Genomic DNA, 17,381 nt, shown 5'->3' on the forward strand with positions numbered 1-17,381 from the left:
CTGTTTAAAATGTAAATTCAAACATTACTGATTTTTGGCGCCGCAAAGTGTCACACACGACTGAGCCTAGTAAATAAACGAACTAGTTAAAAAAAAACTTCTCTACCTGAAGTTTCTTGAACATCCTTTCGTTTTTCTTTCTATTCGGAAGTTCCTGCAACAATCTGTCGGGAGCACCTTGTACTTTTATTTGGAAGCTCCTTGAATTTCTCTTCGGAAGCTTCTTGAACTTCCCTTCGGAAGATGCTAGAACTTCACATCGGAAGTTATGAGAATTCCCTTCGGAAGTTACGAGAATTTTCCATCTGTTAGAACTTATCTTCGGAAGTTGCTGGAACTGCCCTTCGATGAAAGTTTTTATTTTCTCTTGGGAAGTTTCTAGAACTTTCCTTTGGCATCTATTTTCACTTCTTACTAAATCTGCCCTTCATTCATTCAAATATTATTTGAAAATCCTATTACTTCCTTTTGGAAGATCCTAGTACAAGTATGTTTCGAGCAAGATTGAAGTACTTCAGAGTACTAACTTTCGAAAAATTAAAAAAAAACACCAAGAAGTTTCAAGGAACTATGGGAAATTCCGAAAATTTCGAGGAAATTCCGGATTAATCAGGGAGGTCCCATTTTTTATCAGGAATATTGCCGGAATATTACGGAAGCTACGAAAACTTCTCGACTATTTTGGGAACTTCAGCGAAGCAGCAAAAACTTCAAGGAATGTCTTAGAACCCAAACAAACAATTTCAGCTGTAGATCAGCGCTACCCAACAAACATTGGAAGCGGAATAAGAGCTTATTCAGGCAAAAATATGCTTCTTCAGCTAAAAAATTGCTTATTCAGCCTTTAATCAGCACACATTGTTTGTTGGGTATGTAGTTAAAACCAGGCTTATTCAGCTTTTATAGCCTGCCAAATTGAAAATTTCCAAGAAGCTCCGAGATTTTCCCGGAAGATCGAAAAAGGATAGACATGTTTAGACAACTTATTCATCGTTAGGCAAGTTGTGAGTACTTCTAGCTGGATCATAGAACTTCAGAGTACTTTTATTACAAAAACAGGAAAATGTTAAAAGCCTTAAAAAAGTTTCATAGAATTAATGGAAATTCCAAAACTTTCAGGAAAATTCCGAAAATTTCAGGGAAATTCCGGAATATTCAGGAAAGTTCCATTTATATCAGGAGAATTGCACGAATGTTACAGGAGCTCCGAGAGCCTCTTGTCAATTTAAGGAACTACAGGGAAGCACCAAAACCTTTAGGGAATGAATCCAATAAACAATGTCAGCACCAGATCAGCGTTATGTAGTTAAAAAAGGAATATTCTGCTTTTAGTCAACCAAAATGAAAACTTTCCGCAAGCTCCGAGATTTTCACGGAAGATCGAAAAAGGTAAGAGAAAGTTAGACATTTTTAGACAACTTCTTCATCGTCCTGCAAGTTCCGAGTACTTCGAGCTAGATCAAATGACTTCAGAGTACTTTCATTACAAAAACAGGAAAATGTCAAAAGCCATCAAGAAGTTTCATGGAATTAATGAAAATTCCAAAACTTTCAGGAAAATTCCAAAAATTTCAGGTAAATTCCGGAATATTCAGGAAAGTTCCAGGACAATTTTCAGAATGTTCAATAGCTTCGAGAACATCTCGACAATTTAGAGAACTTCTGGAAATAAAAAAAATCTTCAGTAAATGTCCTAGAATCCAAACAAACAATTTCAGCTGCAGATCAGCGTTATGTAGTTTAAACCTGGCTTATTCAGCTTAGCCTGCCAAATTGAAAACATTAAGGAAGCTCTAAGGTCTGAGAAGCTTGGATATTTTTAGTCAACTTCTTATTTGTCAGACAAGTTCCTAGTACTTCGAGACAGGTTAAGGAACTTCAGAGTACTTCTATTAAATTAACAGTAAAATTGCAAAAACTGTCAAGAAATTTCAAGGAACTATGGGAAATTCCAAAAAATTCAGGGAAATTCCGGATTATTCAGGAAAGTTCCATTTATATCAGGGAAATTTCCAGAATGTTACAGAAGCTCCGAGAATTTCTTCAGGGGACTTCAGGGAAGTGATGTAATTAAAAACAGGCTTCTTCATCTTTTAGCATGCCAAATTGTATGATATTTAGAGAAATTCAGTGATTTTCAAAAGATGTTCCGCAAGCTTCAAGGGAGTTGAGAAAGTTTCTGGAAAATTTTCGGAAATTCAAGGAAGTTCAAAGAACTTCAAGGCCGTTCATTCAATTTCTGAAAATAGGCGGAAACTTAGTGAAAGTTTCCGAGAAATTCAGGGAAGCCTTGAGAACTTTATGAAAGTTTAGAGAACTTGCGGGAAGTTTCACTAACTTCAGGGAAGCATCGGAAACGTCAGAAAAGTCTAAACTTTCGGGTAAGAGTTGATTGAGATTTGAAGAATAAGTCCTGATAAGTTCACTGGAGTACCCTGAACTTTTAAAATTAATCGAGATCTTAACTGGAAATCTTAAACTATTTAAGTTGTTTTACCCTCAATGGCAATCTGGGGTTAGGAAAATTCACAGATCTCCAGTAAAATTAAGGAAAGTTTTTCGAATACTTCTGGAACTTTACAGATATCTAGAGAACTCCAGTGAAGCTTAGGATGTTGTAAAACCTCCGGAGATGTTCAATTATCATCAAGGATGATGCAGTTTAAAGAACATATTGCGCGAATTTCAGGGAAAATCATTGCAGTTCAATCCATTTCAGGAAACTAGTAAGACATTTTGCAAAGTTTTCAGATTTTTAGGAAATCCAGAGGACTTCAGAGAAGTTTAGAAAACTTCAGAACATTTCTTAAATTTCACAGAAGTTCAGAGAAGTCCAAGGATGCACAGTACCAAACACTTCAGGAAAATCACAAGGAGTACAGATAAGTTTCGAGAACATCAGGGATGATCTACCCACAGGGCAATCCACACGAAATGGCAAATGGGGAAAACTCAACCTTCTTTGATTTACATGACACTTTGTATAATTGTTTGTTATGGGCAATAATACACATTTTTGTTAAAGTTCGGCCATTTTGGATCTTGTATAGCATTCAAAATGGCATCTCTGAATTCTTCAATAAATTGTAGCACGAAAATAGTACTTCTGATCGGAATGACATCTGATATATAGTTAGGGGCTGTTCATTAACTGTGTAGACAGTTTTTTGGGATTATTGATTTTCCATACCAAAAATTTAAAATTTGTATGGGTCGTGAATAGTTGTTTACCCTCCCCCCTCCCTAAAATGAATTTTAAGTAATTTTAATTAAAAATTAAAAAAGAAGCATAGTAGGGGAAATGGATGTAATGTCGGCCTCAATGCCCCTAATTTGGGATCATATATAAATTCATCAATTGACTAAATTTTCAATAGCGACCAAAAATATCCATAAGTACCGTCCCAATAACGCGTTCATCTAGATAAAATTGACAAATAGCTGATTTTTAGCGATGGGCCCAATCTCAGATCCATAGGCCAACATTAGAGCCATTTCCCCTATCTCAATAAATTTTGGTCTGATTTTTGAAAATTTTATTTTTATTAAAAAACTCAAATAAAATAAAAATTTTAATGTTTCAAATTATGAACCTTAGCAAATTGAAAAAAAAAATCGTCAACTAGAATTTTTTGTAAAAATGTTAACTTGTTGTATTTTTTTAATCATATTTTTTATATTATTTAAGTAAATCATTTTCTTTGAAAAAATACAAACAAAGATCAAAAACTTTACCAAAATATCTTGTTCTACAAATTTGGTCAGTTTCAAGGGTTCAGGTTTAAACATTTCAAAAGTTTGCATTTTTAATAACCTTTTTTTTTAATTAAAAATATTTTTAAAAATTTTAATTTTTTGAGTTTTTACTGAAAATGAATTTAAAAATTTATATTTATTATTTTTTTCAGAAAGACATTATTTTTCTTAACAATTTTGTCTCAGACGTCATTTCAATCATAAATGCCATTTCCATGTCACATTTTTTTTTGAAAAATTTTAAGGGTGCCTTTTTGAAATTTTTACTAGATTGCAAATGGCCTAATTTTAGAAAAAATGTGAATTACTGCCCAAAACCAACAAGTACGGAAATGCAAATCGGAGAAGGTCAATTTAAAAATTCAATTGTTGTATAGCTATTTTGTCAGGAACTGTTCATTAGTTGAAGGGAAATACTTGAGGAAGAATACCAGAAAAATGGCGGGAATTTCAAAAAAGATCCTTGAACATTAGAAACATTGACGATACTTCAGGGAGGTTCTCAGATGATAGGGAAAGTTTATACAATTTTAAACAAGTTCCATCAGCGTCAAACTTTTGATAACTTTAGGAAAATTTCAGCTTCATTAATTTTAGGAAAATTATTAGAACTTTGAAGAAATACATCTAGATAGAGCTGGAATTGGGGCGTAACAGCTTTTGTTAACAATGACTTCTCTCGATGATTTCTTGAAACTCAAGGCTAGCCGAAGCAAATGAATATCACCATCAGGTAGGGGAAGTCTTCCCCTACCCGGTGGTTTTGCTGGTTTGCGTGGGCACGCCTTGAATTCCTATAAATCAGCGAGAGAAGTCATTGTTTACAAAAGCTATTACGCCCTAATTCCAGCTCTATCTAGACATAATACATAAATACATAAATACAAAAATAAATAGCAAAAAAATAATGGAATTCAGACGTGAGCTTCTCTGATTTACATGAAACTTTTCATAGATGTTTGTTAAGGTCAATAATTCACATTTGAGCTACGACAAAATAGAAGAAAAAATAATGATTTTCAGGTTAAATAAGCACTGTAAAAAAGTTCAAGTAATTTCGGGTAAAACATCAAAACAAGTGTTTAAATCTTTAATGTCCAAAAATAACCCTCTTCAATATTTCTTGAATAGTTTTCATTTTAAAGCTTATAAAAATGATATCACCTATGAAGATTGCAAAATGGACACTTAAAAATTTCCAAAAATCATGAAACAACAACTTGTGGACACATATTTGAACTCTTATAATTTGCTTGTGAATTTTTGAACAGGAATTGATTTCGAACGTTGAAAACATTGTTTTCTATAATGAGAGAGAGAAGGATTAGTATTTTCCATTTAATTCCACTACTTTATTTGCTTATCCTTGACAGATACGCGTATTTCGTCTACAATGTGCAGACTTCTTCAGTGTCTTGTACTAATACTCGACTGAAGAAAAACATCGCATTTACCGAATATATATTAACACAGGTACATTTTCACTTAGAAACTAGGTAAACTTAAATTTAATTTTCTATAGGAACAGGTACTCCGCTGCTTACTCGTTGATGTGTCCTAGGTAGTAACTTGAAAAGCCATGTGTGTCCGTTTCCTTGATCCCTGTTGAGTAAAGTTGAATTACGTTGTTTGTTGATCTCGAGGCTTTCTGCAACATCCAATTTTCATGGTGTAGATACGGTTCGTAAAAACGTGATGTCCTTCGTCGATAGTTGGTGGTCCTTTGTGAATATGTGTTCTGCAACCTTTGATTTGAAATCATATGTTAGGCCTTTTTCCTTTTGCTTTTTGGCCTTATTAACCTCCGCTATATGTTCTTTAAATCTAGTTGCTAAAGTTCTCTTGGTTTGTCCTACATATACTTTGTTACAATGAGTACAGCTTATTTTATATACACCAGCTTTACCTAAAACATTAACTGGGTCTTTAGTGGATCCTAACAATGATTTCAACTGGTTATGTCTACTGGTGAAAACTAAATCTAATCCGAATTGTTTTAACTGTGGTCTTAGTTTACAAGTAATATCTTGATCAAATGGAACGGACACTCGTTTCAATGGTTCAGGTGCTGTGGTGAGGGTTGTAAATAATCTCCTTTGTAGAATTCTCGCTTTTTTATCGATGATTGCCTGGATTGTGGTCTCCTTGTATCCGTTGAGTCTTGCTGTTTCGAAGATGTACTGTAATTCCTTAACCTTTCCTGTATCGCTGAGTGAAAGAGTTTGCATTCGGTGAATCATGTGGTGAAAGGCGGCCATTTTCTGCTGGAACGAATGGTTGGAAGTATAGGGGATAACTCTTTTTGTGCTTGTTGGTTTCCTGTAAATTTCGTATTCAAGCGAGGAAGATGATGACGATTCCTTGATGACTAGAAGATCGAGAAATGCGAGTTTCCCGTCTTTTTATACCTCGTGAGTGAATTTGATATCCTTATGAATTCTGTTGATCTCATCTAAAATTTGTGGAAGGGCTTCCCGTTTAACTACGCTGAAGATATCGTCAACAAACCTCCACCAACGGTTTGGTAATAGTCCTTTCTCCTTCAGGATTATCTCCAAGTTGGCCATGAAAAGTTCACACAAGAAGGGGGATAGGGGGTTTCCCATTGGGGCTCCTTTCGTCTGCTTGTAGAAGTTACCTCGGAAAGAGAAGTAGTTCTCTTCCATACAAAGGCGGGTCAGCTTAAGGTACGTCCGAACCTTGTTTCTCCATGCTGCATCCTCTCGTTGTGTTAATAGCCAGTCCTCCAAATGGTTGATCGCTTCCTTGACCGGTTTTCTATGTAAAATTTTACACAAATATGTGTAATCTAAAAGTTTAAAAATTTGTCCAAAAACTGTTTTCATTATTTTTTGTTATTTTTCAAGTGTCTTTCGGTAAATAGCATTCTCCAAAAGCAGCTTATGAAAATTATTCAAAAATCATTGAAGAGGATCATTATTCGATATGCAAGTTTAAACACTTTTTGAAATTTTCACCCAAAATTACTTAACATTTTTAACCAAGTATATTTTTTTCAGAAAAGAAATTATTTGTTCTTCAACTTTGTCGCAGAAATCATTTCGATTGGAAGTGACATGTTAGAGTTAGGATTTGTTGAAAAATATCGAATGGCGTATTTTGATGTTTTTAGCGAGTTTCAAAATGGCCGAATTTTAGCTCACATGTTGTAACCGTTGACGGCCGGGTGTTTGCTCACCTGTGAGAGAAGGACCAAAATGTAGCAATCGTTCTGGTAGTTGACGGCCGGGTGTTTGCTCACTTGTGAGAGAAGGACCAAAATGTAGCAATCATCCTGATCGTTGACGACCGGGTATTTGCTCACCTGTGAGACAAGGACCAAAATGTAGCAATCGTCCAGCTCGTTGATGGCCGGGTGTTTGCTCACATGTGATAGAAGGACCAACATGTAGCCATCGTCCTGGTAGTTGACGACCGGGTGTTTGCTCACCTGTGAGAGGAGGACGAAAATGTAGCAACTGTCCTGCTCGCTGACGGCCGGGTGTTTGCTCACCTGTGAGACAAGGAATGTTAGAGTTAGGATTTGTTGAAAAATATCGAATGGCGTATTTTGATGTTTTTAGCGAGTTTCAAAATGGCCGAATTTTAGCTCACATGTTGTAACCGTTGACGGCCGGGTGTTTGCTCACCTGTGAGAGAAGGACCAAAATGTAGCAATCGTCCGGCTCGTTGACGGCCGGGTGTTTGCTCACCTGTGAGACAAGGACCAAAATGTAGCGATCGTCCTGGTCGTTGACGGCCGGGTGTTTGCTCACCTGTGAGAGAAGGACCAAAATGTAGCAATCATCCTGATCGTTGACGGCCGGGTATTTGCTCACTTGTGAGAGAAGGACCAAAATGTAGCAATCGTCCTGGTCGTTGAAGGCCGGGTGTTTGCTCACCTGTGAGAGAAGTCCTGTCCAGAATGTTCGTTTGTCGGGGAAAGAGCGTCAGTTTAGCTCCAATCAGGTTTTCCCACAGCGTGACCAGTGATACGAACACAGAGGATACTTTCGACAGGCAGATCTACCTTTGCACTTCTTCATAGTATTAATATGTTTTTCACTAAAACAACTTCTTTCTATTTTATTTCTATTCGTACCGCAGATATTTCTCAACTTCTTTTCACTTTTGAACAAATTTTCCCTCTCTTTTTTTACATCCGCTTGCTTCGATGTTTATTTCGTTGCTACGGTTACGCTCAGGGGTGGCCTGACGGTTGACAGTGTGACGATTGCAATACCTGAATTAGGATTGGGCGATCTTCAGAGAAATGATGGATCGAGCTTATATTTGGCTCTAGAATCGATCCACTGATTAAATCAGAACCAAAGAATCGATCTTTTGATTTTTTTAATACGCTTGTTTACGTTGGCACCCCAAGAAAATCTTTCTTTTATAATATTCAATTAAATCACCGGCCAGATTTTTTTTTCTTTAAATAAAATGCGCGCAAGGTAACGAGGAAACGAAAACAAAGAGGAAATGAACGCCACACTTGCTCACTGTCAATGTATGAGTCAATTCAGTTCAGTTGCCAACAAAGTACACGGAGAAACAGAATGATACATTAATGATTTAAGTTTAATCATTTTCGAGAAAAACGGGACAGCTCATAATGACGGATGAATTTTTATCATTTTTGTGTAGTTTTGAATCATTAATGATTAATCAATCAAAATGTATCATTCTGTTTCTCCGTGTAGGAAAAATGTGACGGCAAGGAGCAATGAGCACAGGAGGAAGGTATAGCAAACCTTCAAACACAGACAAACAGACGTAACTCTTTGAGCAAGTTTTTCTTGAAAACATAGTATCTTAAAACATAAGACCTCAGTAACGACATCTCTCTGGCTTCTCGCGGAAAACAAGATTGCTCGCTAACTCGCAAACAATATTGCATAAAACTTCTATAGAATGTATAGAAACGTCAAAGTGATGCGCTGCGGCGAGTAGTTCGCGGAATTGATAATATTCAAATCAACCGTTAAATGCGTGAACGAAGATACACAATGAAGTGTTACGTCTGTTTTTCTGTGCTTCAAATATTGTTGTATTCGTAAATATTGGAAACGCAAATAGTGACGTCATTGTAATCAGATAAAAACATACACTGATAAAATTTCAAAGATTGTTTTATGTGTCCCACACATTATTTTTTGCAATGTGATCAACAAATAATATCTATGTGTCGGACACATACTCAATATGTGTACACATAAAATCCATGTGTAATCACACATACTATTCATTTGACTCATAAATTTCATGTGTGCTTCTGGATGGATTCTGTTTATGTGTGGTCACATGAAAATCATGTGGAATTTCACATGGTAATTGTATGTATGTAAGGTAGCCAGTGGAATTTCACATGGTAATTCGTCAATAAAAATGTGTGGGATTTTATTAGTGTAGGGAGCAATGCTGACGTTGAGTTATGTTCGTTAAATTTACCACGCAGTATGGGGTGAGAGTAAATCGCATGTTTTACTTTTCTTTTTTAAAAAAATTAGCACCTATTTTTTTGAAGATCGAAAAAATCTATTTTTTTCGATCTTTTCGTGAATCGGATATCAGGATGAGAAAGATCGATCTTCCAAAAATCGATCAAAGATCGCCCAATCCTTAATAGAAATGTTCACGGCAAGAAAAAGTACCCACGTTGACCAAGTTGACAAAAAAATAATAAGACGGAGCAGACTGGAACCGAACCATGGACGTTGAGATTGCGGGGCCCGTGTGTTGACCACTCGTCTATCAACGCTTGTGAAACTGAAATGGTTAAAGGCGCATAAGAGCAACCTCAATGAACATAAACTTATATTTGAGTTCATTTATTATTAGTCAATAGTTGAGTAAATTTTAACCAACGCCGCTTTTCTGATTCACTCAACGGCGGACCTCAAATGATAGAACCCAACGTTGAGTTTTTTTAACTTAATTTTGAGTTTTTTTTTTCTTACCGTGTTCGGACTGGCAGTGTTAGCAACTAAAGCCCTACAGTAAAAGTATGGACGTCTGTCAAAAGTTGTTCCAATCGAACCGTCAAAATGCACCGCTTTGCTCGATTGGAACAGCTTTTTTTCAGTTTTGTGGTGACAGTCGTCCATACTTTTACTGTAGGGCTTTATTAGCAACACATGTGAATGATTGACCCTAATATGAGAGGTGACAATTGGCTTCTTCCTCTTTTATTTATATCTCTATCTCTATCTTACGCACATGAAATGGTCCTATCAGGAGTTGGTTCACGTTTAACAGAAAAGTGGTTCATTTTCGCCCCCGTATTGTCACCTCTTCTCTTAGGATTGACCTTAACAAACAATTCGACAGTGAGTATGCATAAGGGCCTATACGCGATGATCGATTCTCTTTGTCGATTTCTCTTTTGTTAATAACTCGCTAGATTTAACGTTTCTCGGTGCGTTTGCTGTTGCTTTTGATAACCAATACAACCTGTTACTACTCTGCATTGAACAAATTCTAGAAAATTGTTTCACTTAGCTGCAGCAATGCAAAGAGAAAATCGACGAAGAGAATCGATCATCGCGTATTCGCCCTTATGCATGCTCACTGTCGAATTATGGAAAGCTTCATGCAAATGAAAAAAGCTCGCGTCAGATGGATTCGTCATTTGACGTGGAACTGTTCAAAAGTCCAGAGAATTTCCAGGAAGTCCGAAGTACTGCAATAACTTACAATGTCTAGACAAATTTAGGAAAGCTTACAGTTCTTAATTAAGGGGGTAGTCCACTCTGGCGGCATGAAAAATAGATCATTTTCACGAATTTTTTTTTTTTTTTTTTTTTGAGGGTAAATAACGAAAATTCAATCGCCGTTTAAATCGAATGAGCCGTTTCTAAAATACAGCGCCCACCAATTTTGAAAACATCGTTTAGAGATAATCGCGCAGCAGTTGGAACTACTAAGACACGCCGTTTCGCCGGTAACGGCGGGTACTCCGAGCGCTCACCTGAGCGCGCTTGGAGCGTCTGGACACGAGTCCACTAATCGGCCTATAACTTTGGAACGATGTCACTTGCGGCCTTGCGGTCAAGTCTATGTCAAAGTAGACTTTCCAAAGTATTTTTTAAGCTAAAAAAAAAGATTTTTTGAAATTTCCAGAGTGGACTACCCCCTTAAACTTACGTGTGCAACTTCAAGAAGTTCAGGAAAACTATGCGACTAGGGCGACTTTAAGCACATCGTAGAGAACTTTAGGAATCCCCTTTGAGTCCTCAATATGCCAAATGGACCAGATTTCCGAAGCATAGGGTTTGTTAGGTATTCATCGAATTATCAACCAAAACTCATACACATTACATACCCCAACATCATCCTTCCCTGAAACGCACCTATAGTCATTATCGACCTCCATCGAACCGCCCACTATCCAACTGCTATATATTGTTACTGCTGCTGCTGATGATGATGATGATGATGCTGATGCTGCTAGTGTAAATACAATACTGATTGATCTATAGTAATTAGAGTATGCCATCCGTAAAAAGATCAATAGCAATTCGTGAATGTCAACTTTCGAATGATCGCATGTTCTTGAAAGATGATAATCCAAATACCATGCTCTTACCATTCCCTTCCACCAGGATGTATCTAGCCAAATACTGCCCAAGGTAACGGTTGAGGACATCAGCGCCAGACCGCAGAGCAAAATTGGACGCCTCCGAGCTATTGGCAATCAGATACGGTTCGTCCTAAATTACCCACCACCGATATCTAATCCCATGACTCAAATTCACAGGTTCCTCCGTCGTCTGGAGCGTTCGATCCGCCAGAAGGATCGGCTGCTAGCGGTGTCCGACGAGGACGGGTCGCCTAAGGTGACGTCACCGCTGCTGAAGAAGCATGAGAGTAACTGCTCGTCACCGGCGGCGGCGGCGGCGGCGGGTTCTGGTGTCCAACGGAAGGAGCTGATCATCGTTGAGGCTCAGCAGCATCAGCCACCGTCTCAGTCCCAGCAGCTGCTGATGCCCTCGAGTGTGGTCGGTATCAAGTCCCGGCAGAACTTCAAAATGTCCCGCCAGAAACGGGTCGCCGGTAGCCGCGGGGGCTACAACGATCAACCCTGGCACGAGCGGGATCGGAAAATGCTCGGCAGCGGTGATGTAAATAGCGATTAACTGTAAAACAAAAAAGAAAAGTAGATTCTAGAGAGGGTAATATCCTGCGTTCAGCGCCATCCTTCTTCCAGCGGAAGCGCATCCTTGCAATATAATTAGGTGAATACGCGTTCGTTACCACCACGTGTCGTCGTGTGTTACTTTGTAAGTTCTTTGAAACGTATTGCACAAACCGATATTCAGTAGTTTGGAATCGTGTCCTAGGTAAGTGAATAACTTGATTTTAAATGTGCAAAATGTGGATGTAAATACCGGCACTCTGTTACCTTCAAACAACAGACAACAGCAGATCTAGCCTTCTTTTCGGCGTGAATGATGAGCGATGTCACACTAAATCAAAACAACCAATACAAGCATAAAACTTAAAAGCAAGCAAACTCTACAGCAATACTTAGGAGAACTTTTTCTAAACAAAAAAAATCAACAAATTTAGAAAGAATAACTAAACAACTAACAACTGTTAAGAGAGCCACTAAACTTAAGCTGTGTGTGTTTTTGTAATCCTTTTACACATGTGGAGAGAAAAATCACTCTCTCTCACACACACACACACACACACACACACACACTAAAAACGCATCTTAATCTTAGAAACGAACCGTGCACTTCAACCATGAGAACAAAACGAAAATTCGCTCGACCTGTGTGCAGCATTTGAATGTGTTCAGTTTTTGGTCGTCTTCTCAACTGCACCCTGACCACTGACTGTACTGTCCCTATCCGTGGTCATTGTATATAGCTGTAATCAAGATCCTGACCTACCATAGAAAACTGCTCTCGGTGCAACAACATTAAGGATCGAGATTCGATTTAGATTTACCAAATGCGGTGCACATCCACAGACCGACCGTGTACATAGTGAGCAAAATGCAAGTACAATTCAGCTAATAACAAAATGGAAGAAATCCTTGGCAAAGCAAACAAATAAAACAACCGATTCGGTAGGGAACTTTGACCAAAATTGTGCAACCTGCTAAACGCTAAAACGAAAAATCTGTAAAAAGAACGCTAGAAACAGAGGGCAAATCTGTAAAACGTGTAAATTGGTAGATCACCTGAATTGAGACTGATTTTTTTAGAACATGAAACGACAAAACTAAAAACGAAAAAGCATACAAATTGATGCAAACTAAAACAGAGCCAGCATTGAGACGTTCGTAGGAGACGGGGGGAGCGAGTGGAAGCAGATTGTCGCTGTAGACTGTAGATTAGAGAAGCTGCGCGAATAGCGCACTAGAAGAGCAAACCCCCTTAGGAATGCACCTAAATGTGTCATCGGGACAAATAGTTAGAAGCAGAAAACGTAGCTTTCACGCATAAATTGAAATAGGGGAAAGTTTGAGAGGCTAATCTGCAATTGAGTGGCAGTACTGGGTGGAGTTGGTACCGACGTAGGTTCCAAATAGATTTTGAGATGGAAATTTCAATTATTCAAGTATTTGTTGTTTCTCCTGCATTCAGAAGTAGCTTCATGCAACCTAAAAATAACTCGACCCACCTTACAAAGGAACGCTCCTGTATATGTGAGGAGAGGACTTATTTAATCCACGAAATTGATGAAGGTCATAAGACACACATGGTGTATATCGGGGTTTTTTTTTCGGGGAGCATTCAGTGCTCCGCCAAGCCTTGATGTACATTTATTTAACATGAAATTCAGATAAGTCAAATGAAGATTTTCGCCAATACAGTAAACGTTCGATTTTGGTTTATTAATTTATTTGATAAGACTCAATCGAATTAACTTTCCAGAGCCGATGATTCTTCTTCACTATACAAAACATCTTAAAACTATAGTCAAAAGGTGCAGCACAATAAACACTTTATCTCCCGCTATCCAATAAGGCTCATCCATCGGAACGGGATCCGCTTCCAGTGGTTTCATTGTATGGCAGTATCGCCAACGGGGAGTAGAGCGCTTCCATTGTATGATTGGGTGATTTTGGATTGATCTTTTTCATCCCGATTTCCCATTTTTCGGATAGATTTTTTGCCTACGAAAAAATCGATCTTTTCTTTCGATCATTTCGATCTTCAAAAATACAGGTGTTAATTTTTTTAAGTGTATTTACATCGAAAAAAAAAACGATTACAAACATAACGTCAACATCAGCATAGCTCCCTATGTTATTATCTGAATTACAATAACGTCACTATTTGTGTTTCCGATATTTACGAATACAGCAACATTTTAAGGTTCGCACTACCTGCAACCTGTGCTCATTGCTCCTTGCCTTTATATTTTGTCTTTTGATATACAATCAACCTTTTGTTCAAGCCGAGAACATAAAATATTTATGTTGAAAACAACAACATTTAATTGAATGCTATATATATAGGAAAGAATTTCATCGGGTACCAACGTTTAAAAAAATAAAAAGAACGATCTTTGGTACCGTTTTAATCAGTAAATCGATTCTAGAGCCAAGTGTAAGATCGATCCGTCAAGATCGATCTTTCTCTCAAGATCGCCCAATCCTATTCCATTTCAGCAAAACGTACACAGAAACAAAATCCATTGGCAAAAATACTATATTGATGGTTTAAATTAAATACTCCCACCAATAGATTTGTGCAGAAACGAAATTCATTTAATTTGACTAATTTTTCTATCGAAACTACTATAACGTTTGAGTCAGCATAGTAGTTTTGACAGAATGGTTGTAAATTTGATTATATTTATAGTCAACTATACTGAAATCATGGTATATTTAACGGTATTAAGCGTAGTTATACTGAAAATAAGTGTTTTCTGCAAAATAGTATTCCTAACTATTATCTTTGTTTCAGTGTAGTCATCAATCAGTGACACTTACACACTCATCACGAAACGGTTGCTTTCCAAAGTCGACGACGCATCGAGCGAATGAACTGCTGAAGAATAACAATGAGGAAAACCAAACAATGGTTGCTGCCGAGTTAACAGATGATCGCGTGACACACATCGAGAGCAAGGTTACTGATATTCGCTTCATTTCTCTCATATTCGTTCATCGTGTGCGACGGTACTCGAAGCATGTATCTCAGCAAAACTCTTGAATGATGTGGATGCCCACATAAAAGCAAATCGTAAAGAAAGCTCGGTGACAGAGGAGTGTGAGTGCCGATGCACCACTCAAATCTTCGTGCTGCGTGCTCTTCTTGTCTTCGTCGTTCACATCGTGAGCAGGATCCATCTAATCACGTCCTGCAACGGTACCTTGTGTGAGTACCGAGCACCCGGTGGGCCTGACCCGGCTAGGTTGTCCGCAGCGTCCGGGAATCCATGCGTAGGTAATGTTTGATAGCGCAACCTTCAATATGCCCTGGATCCATGGGGTGGACCGGGACCTCCAACGATAGAGCCTGAATAACACTGTGGGAGTCCGACAGGATCAGGATTGGGCGATTCGCAGGAACCGTGATGGCATGAAGAATAGCCGCTGCCTCTGCCGAGAACACCGAACATTGCTTTGGCAGACTTCTACTCGTTGGGGAAATGTCACCAGCGATTCCCATTCCGACTCCAGCTCTCGATCTTGACCCGTCCGTGTAACGATGCATGTAGTTTGGGTACAATCCGGTCAGCTCTGCTACCGATCTCCTAAGGGCTACGGAATTGTCCCCGGCTCTGAACTTCTCCTTTATCCGGCTGTCGATGTTTGGTACCACTGAATCTTGGCCACTGGGGGGAGCTCTGCGTTGGCGATTGTACCATAGAGGTAACTCTAAGACTAGTAGGTCCCGAAGAAACGTGCTCAACTTTTTGGCTCAGCTCTGGTACTCTCTTCGGTCCCAAGCTAATCGATTCACCCCTCGAAACATACGAAAAACCAATAACCCCTCATTTTATCTGTCAAACTTTCATAGCGAATCAAAACAAACATTACGTAGTACTAGAATTTCGACTAGAATGGGGTACGTTAATCGTTTGCTTGGGACCAATAGGCTAGTCAAGTAGGGATCCAATTTAAAATCCTTAGTTTCGTATTGATTGTTGATTGTACGGAGAACTCTGTCCCCTTCGCTGAGGAGACAGATTCTGTCGTTTCCGGCGGTATTTGCTGAAAATGCAGCGGCTTTGTTGGCAATGACTTCGTAGATGCGGTACCGGAAAGGGAGAGTAGGAGACCGGAGATGATGCGCGTGTAGCTATTGTACACCGGAGCGAGTATTTGTATTGCCTTGTCGGTAGTGATGCAGGTCAGCTAGAGTTCATACATCAGCCGGCTGTCTACGATGGCCCGGGCAACACGGAAACGTACTTCTCTGTTGTTGGACCCGTGGGTACGGGAGATTGTGCGGATGAGGTTGATCCTGCTGCGACAGCTGGCCTTGACCCCTTGAAGGTGCTGGTCAAAACTCAGCGACCGGTCAATGACAACCCCCAGCAGTTTCACAGTTTTCTAGCGCACCTAGCGCTCTTTCCAGCAGACAGCTGAAAACCTTTCAAAGCGGCCCATCTGGCTACGGCGGAAACCCTTGCTTGGGCCCTAATCCTCCTTCGTCCCGGAGTTTGACCTGTGGCTACGATTTGCACGTCGTCTGCGCTCGCTGGTAACCGCTCGAAGACAAGGAACAAAGTGACAGCGATCACTGAACCTGCAACTGCGGGATTTGGTATTACCTACCGAGACTCGGAAGGATCGGCCAGTCAGGAAATTTTGGACGAAATGGATGATATGGCCGCTAAGGCCCCAGCTAACGAGTTGCTTCAGTACCGCGGGCGTCCATGTTCGGTTGAAGGCTTTCGCAATGTCCAGGGAAACCAACTCCGTATGGAGACCATTATCGTTGGCATCCTTGAGGAGACTCGAGAAACTGCTTCAATCGTCGGTTGATCATCCGCTCGAACACCTTTGCCATGCAGCAGGTGAGCGCAATGGGTCGGAACTTCGCCACGTCCCATGTCCATGTCGGCTCGTTTGCTTTGGGGATGGGGACAACCAAGCTCTCCCTCCAATGCTCTGGATACGAGTCTGTCTGCCAAAGCTGGTTGAAGAGTTCCAGCATTTTTACTTTACCCGGGGTAGGCAGGTTCTTGAGCAGCGGGTAGCCGATCTCATCTGGGCCGGCTGAGAGATTTTTTGATTTCCCGTTGCTTCTACTAAGTGCGAACTGAAACTCCTGCCAAGTGAAATCGTGGTTGATCCTATCCGGAGAAACTCGAAAACTGCTTAAGGACGAAGTCGATGGGTTTTGCTAGCCGTTGAAAGGTCGCCTCGTACTTGGAAATCGCAGAGGTAACGAGAGGGTTAAAAGTATCCGGCAACGTGAGGAACAGGTGCGCCACCAGGTTATTCTCTCCCAGCTTGGCGCCTGCCATTTTTATTTGCTCATCGAATACCTGGAAATGACTCCGCATCGACGACTCGTCTCGCATCCGAAGCCTTGCCAACTGCTTCCGTAACTACGGTGAAAACTAACGATTTTAAATTGGCTCACTACTTGACTAGCCTATTGGTCCCAAGCAAATCGATTAACGTACCCCATTCTAGTCGATAT

General features: G+C 39.5%; 1 protein-coding gene across 4 annotated transcripts in view; it reads left to right on the forward strand.

Annotated features, from left to right (window-relative positions):
* Nucleotides 1-13,810, forward strand: part of LOC135707424 (uncharacterized) — a 505,282-nt gene extending 491,472 nt beyond the window's left edge. For all 4 annotated transcript variants that reach the window (XM_065229240.1, XM_065229243.1, XM_065229242.1 and 1 more), the window contains 2 exons: nucleotides 11,364-11,464; nucleotides 11,519-13,810. In XM_065229240.1, coding sequence (XP_065085312.1) covers nucleotides 11,364-11,464; nucleotides 11,519-11,897 — 480 coding nt within the window. In that variant the 3' untranslated portion in view covers nucleotides 11,898-13,810. The remainder of the gene's footprint in view (nucleotides 1-11,363; nucleotides 11,465-11,518) is intronic.
* The last annotated feature ends 3,571 nt before the right edge of the window (nucleotides 13,811-17,381 follow it).

The sequence above is a fragment of the Ochlerotatus camptorhynchus genome, unplaced genomic scaffold, assembly GCF_037179485.1.
Source record: "Ochlerotatus camptorhynchus isolate MF236.1 unplaced genomic scaffold, CSIRO-AGI_Acam_v1.1 ptg000312l, whole genome shotgun sequence".
NCBI lineage: Eukaryota > Metazoa > Arthropoda > Insecta > Diptera > Culicidae > Ochlerotatus > Ochlerotatus camptorhynchus.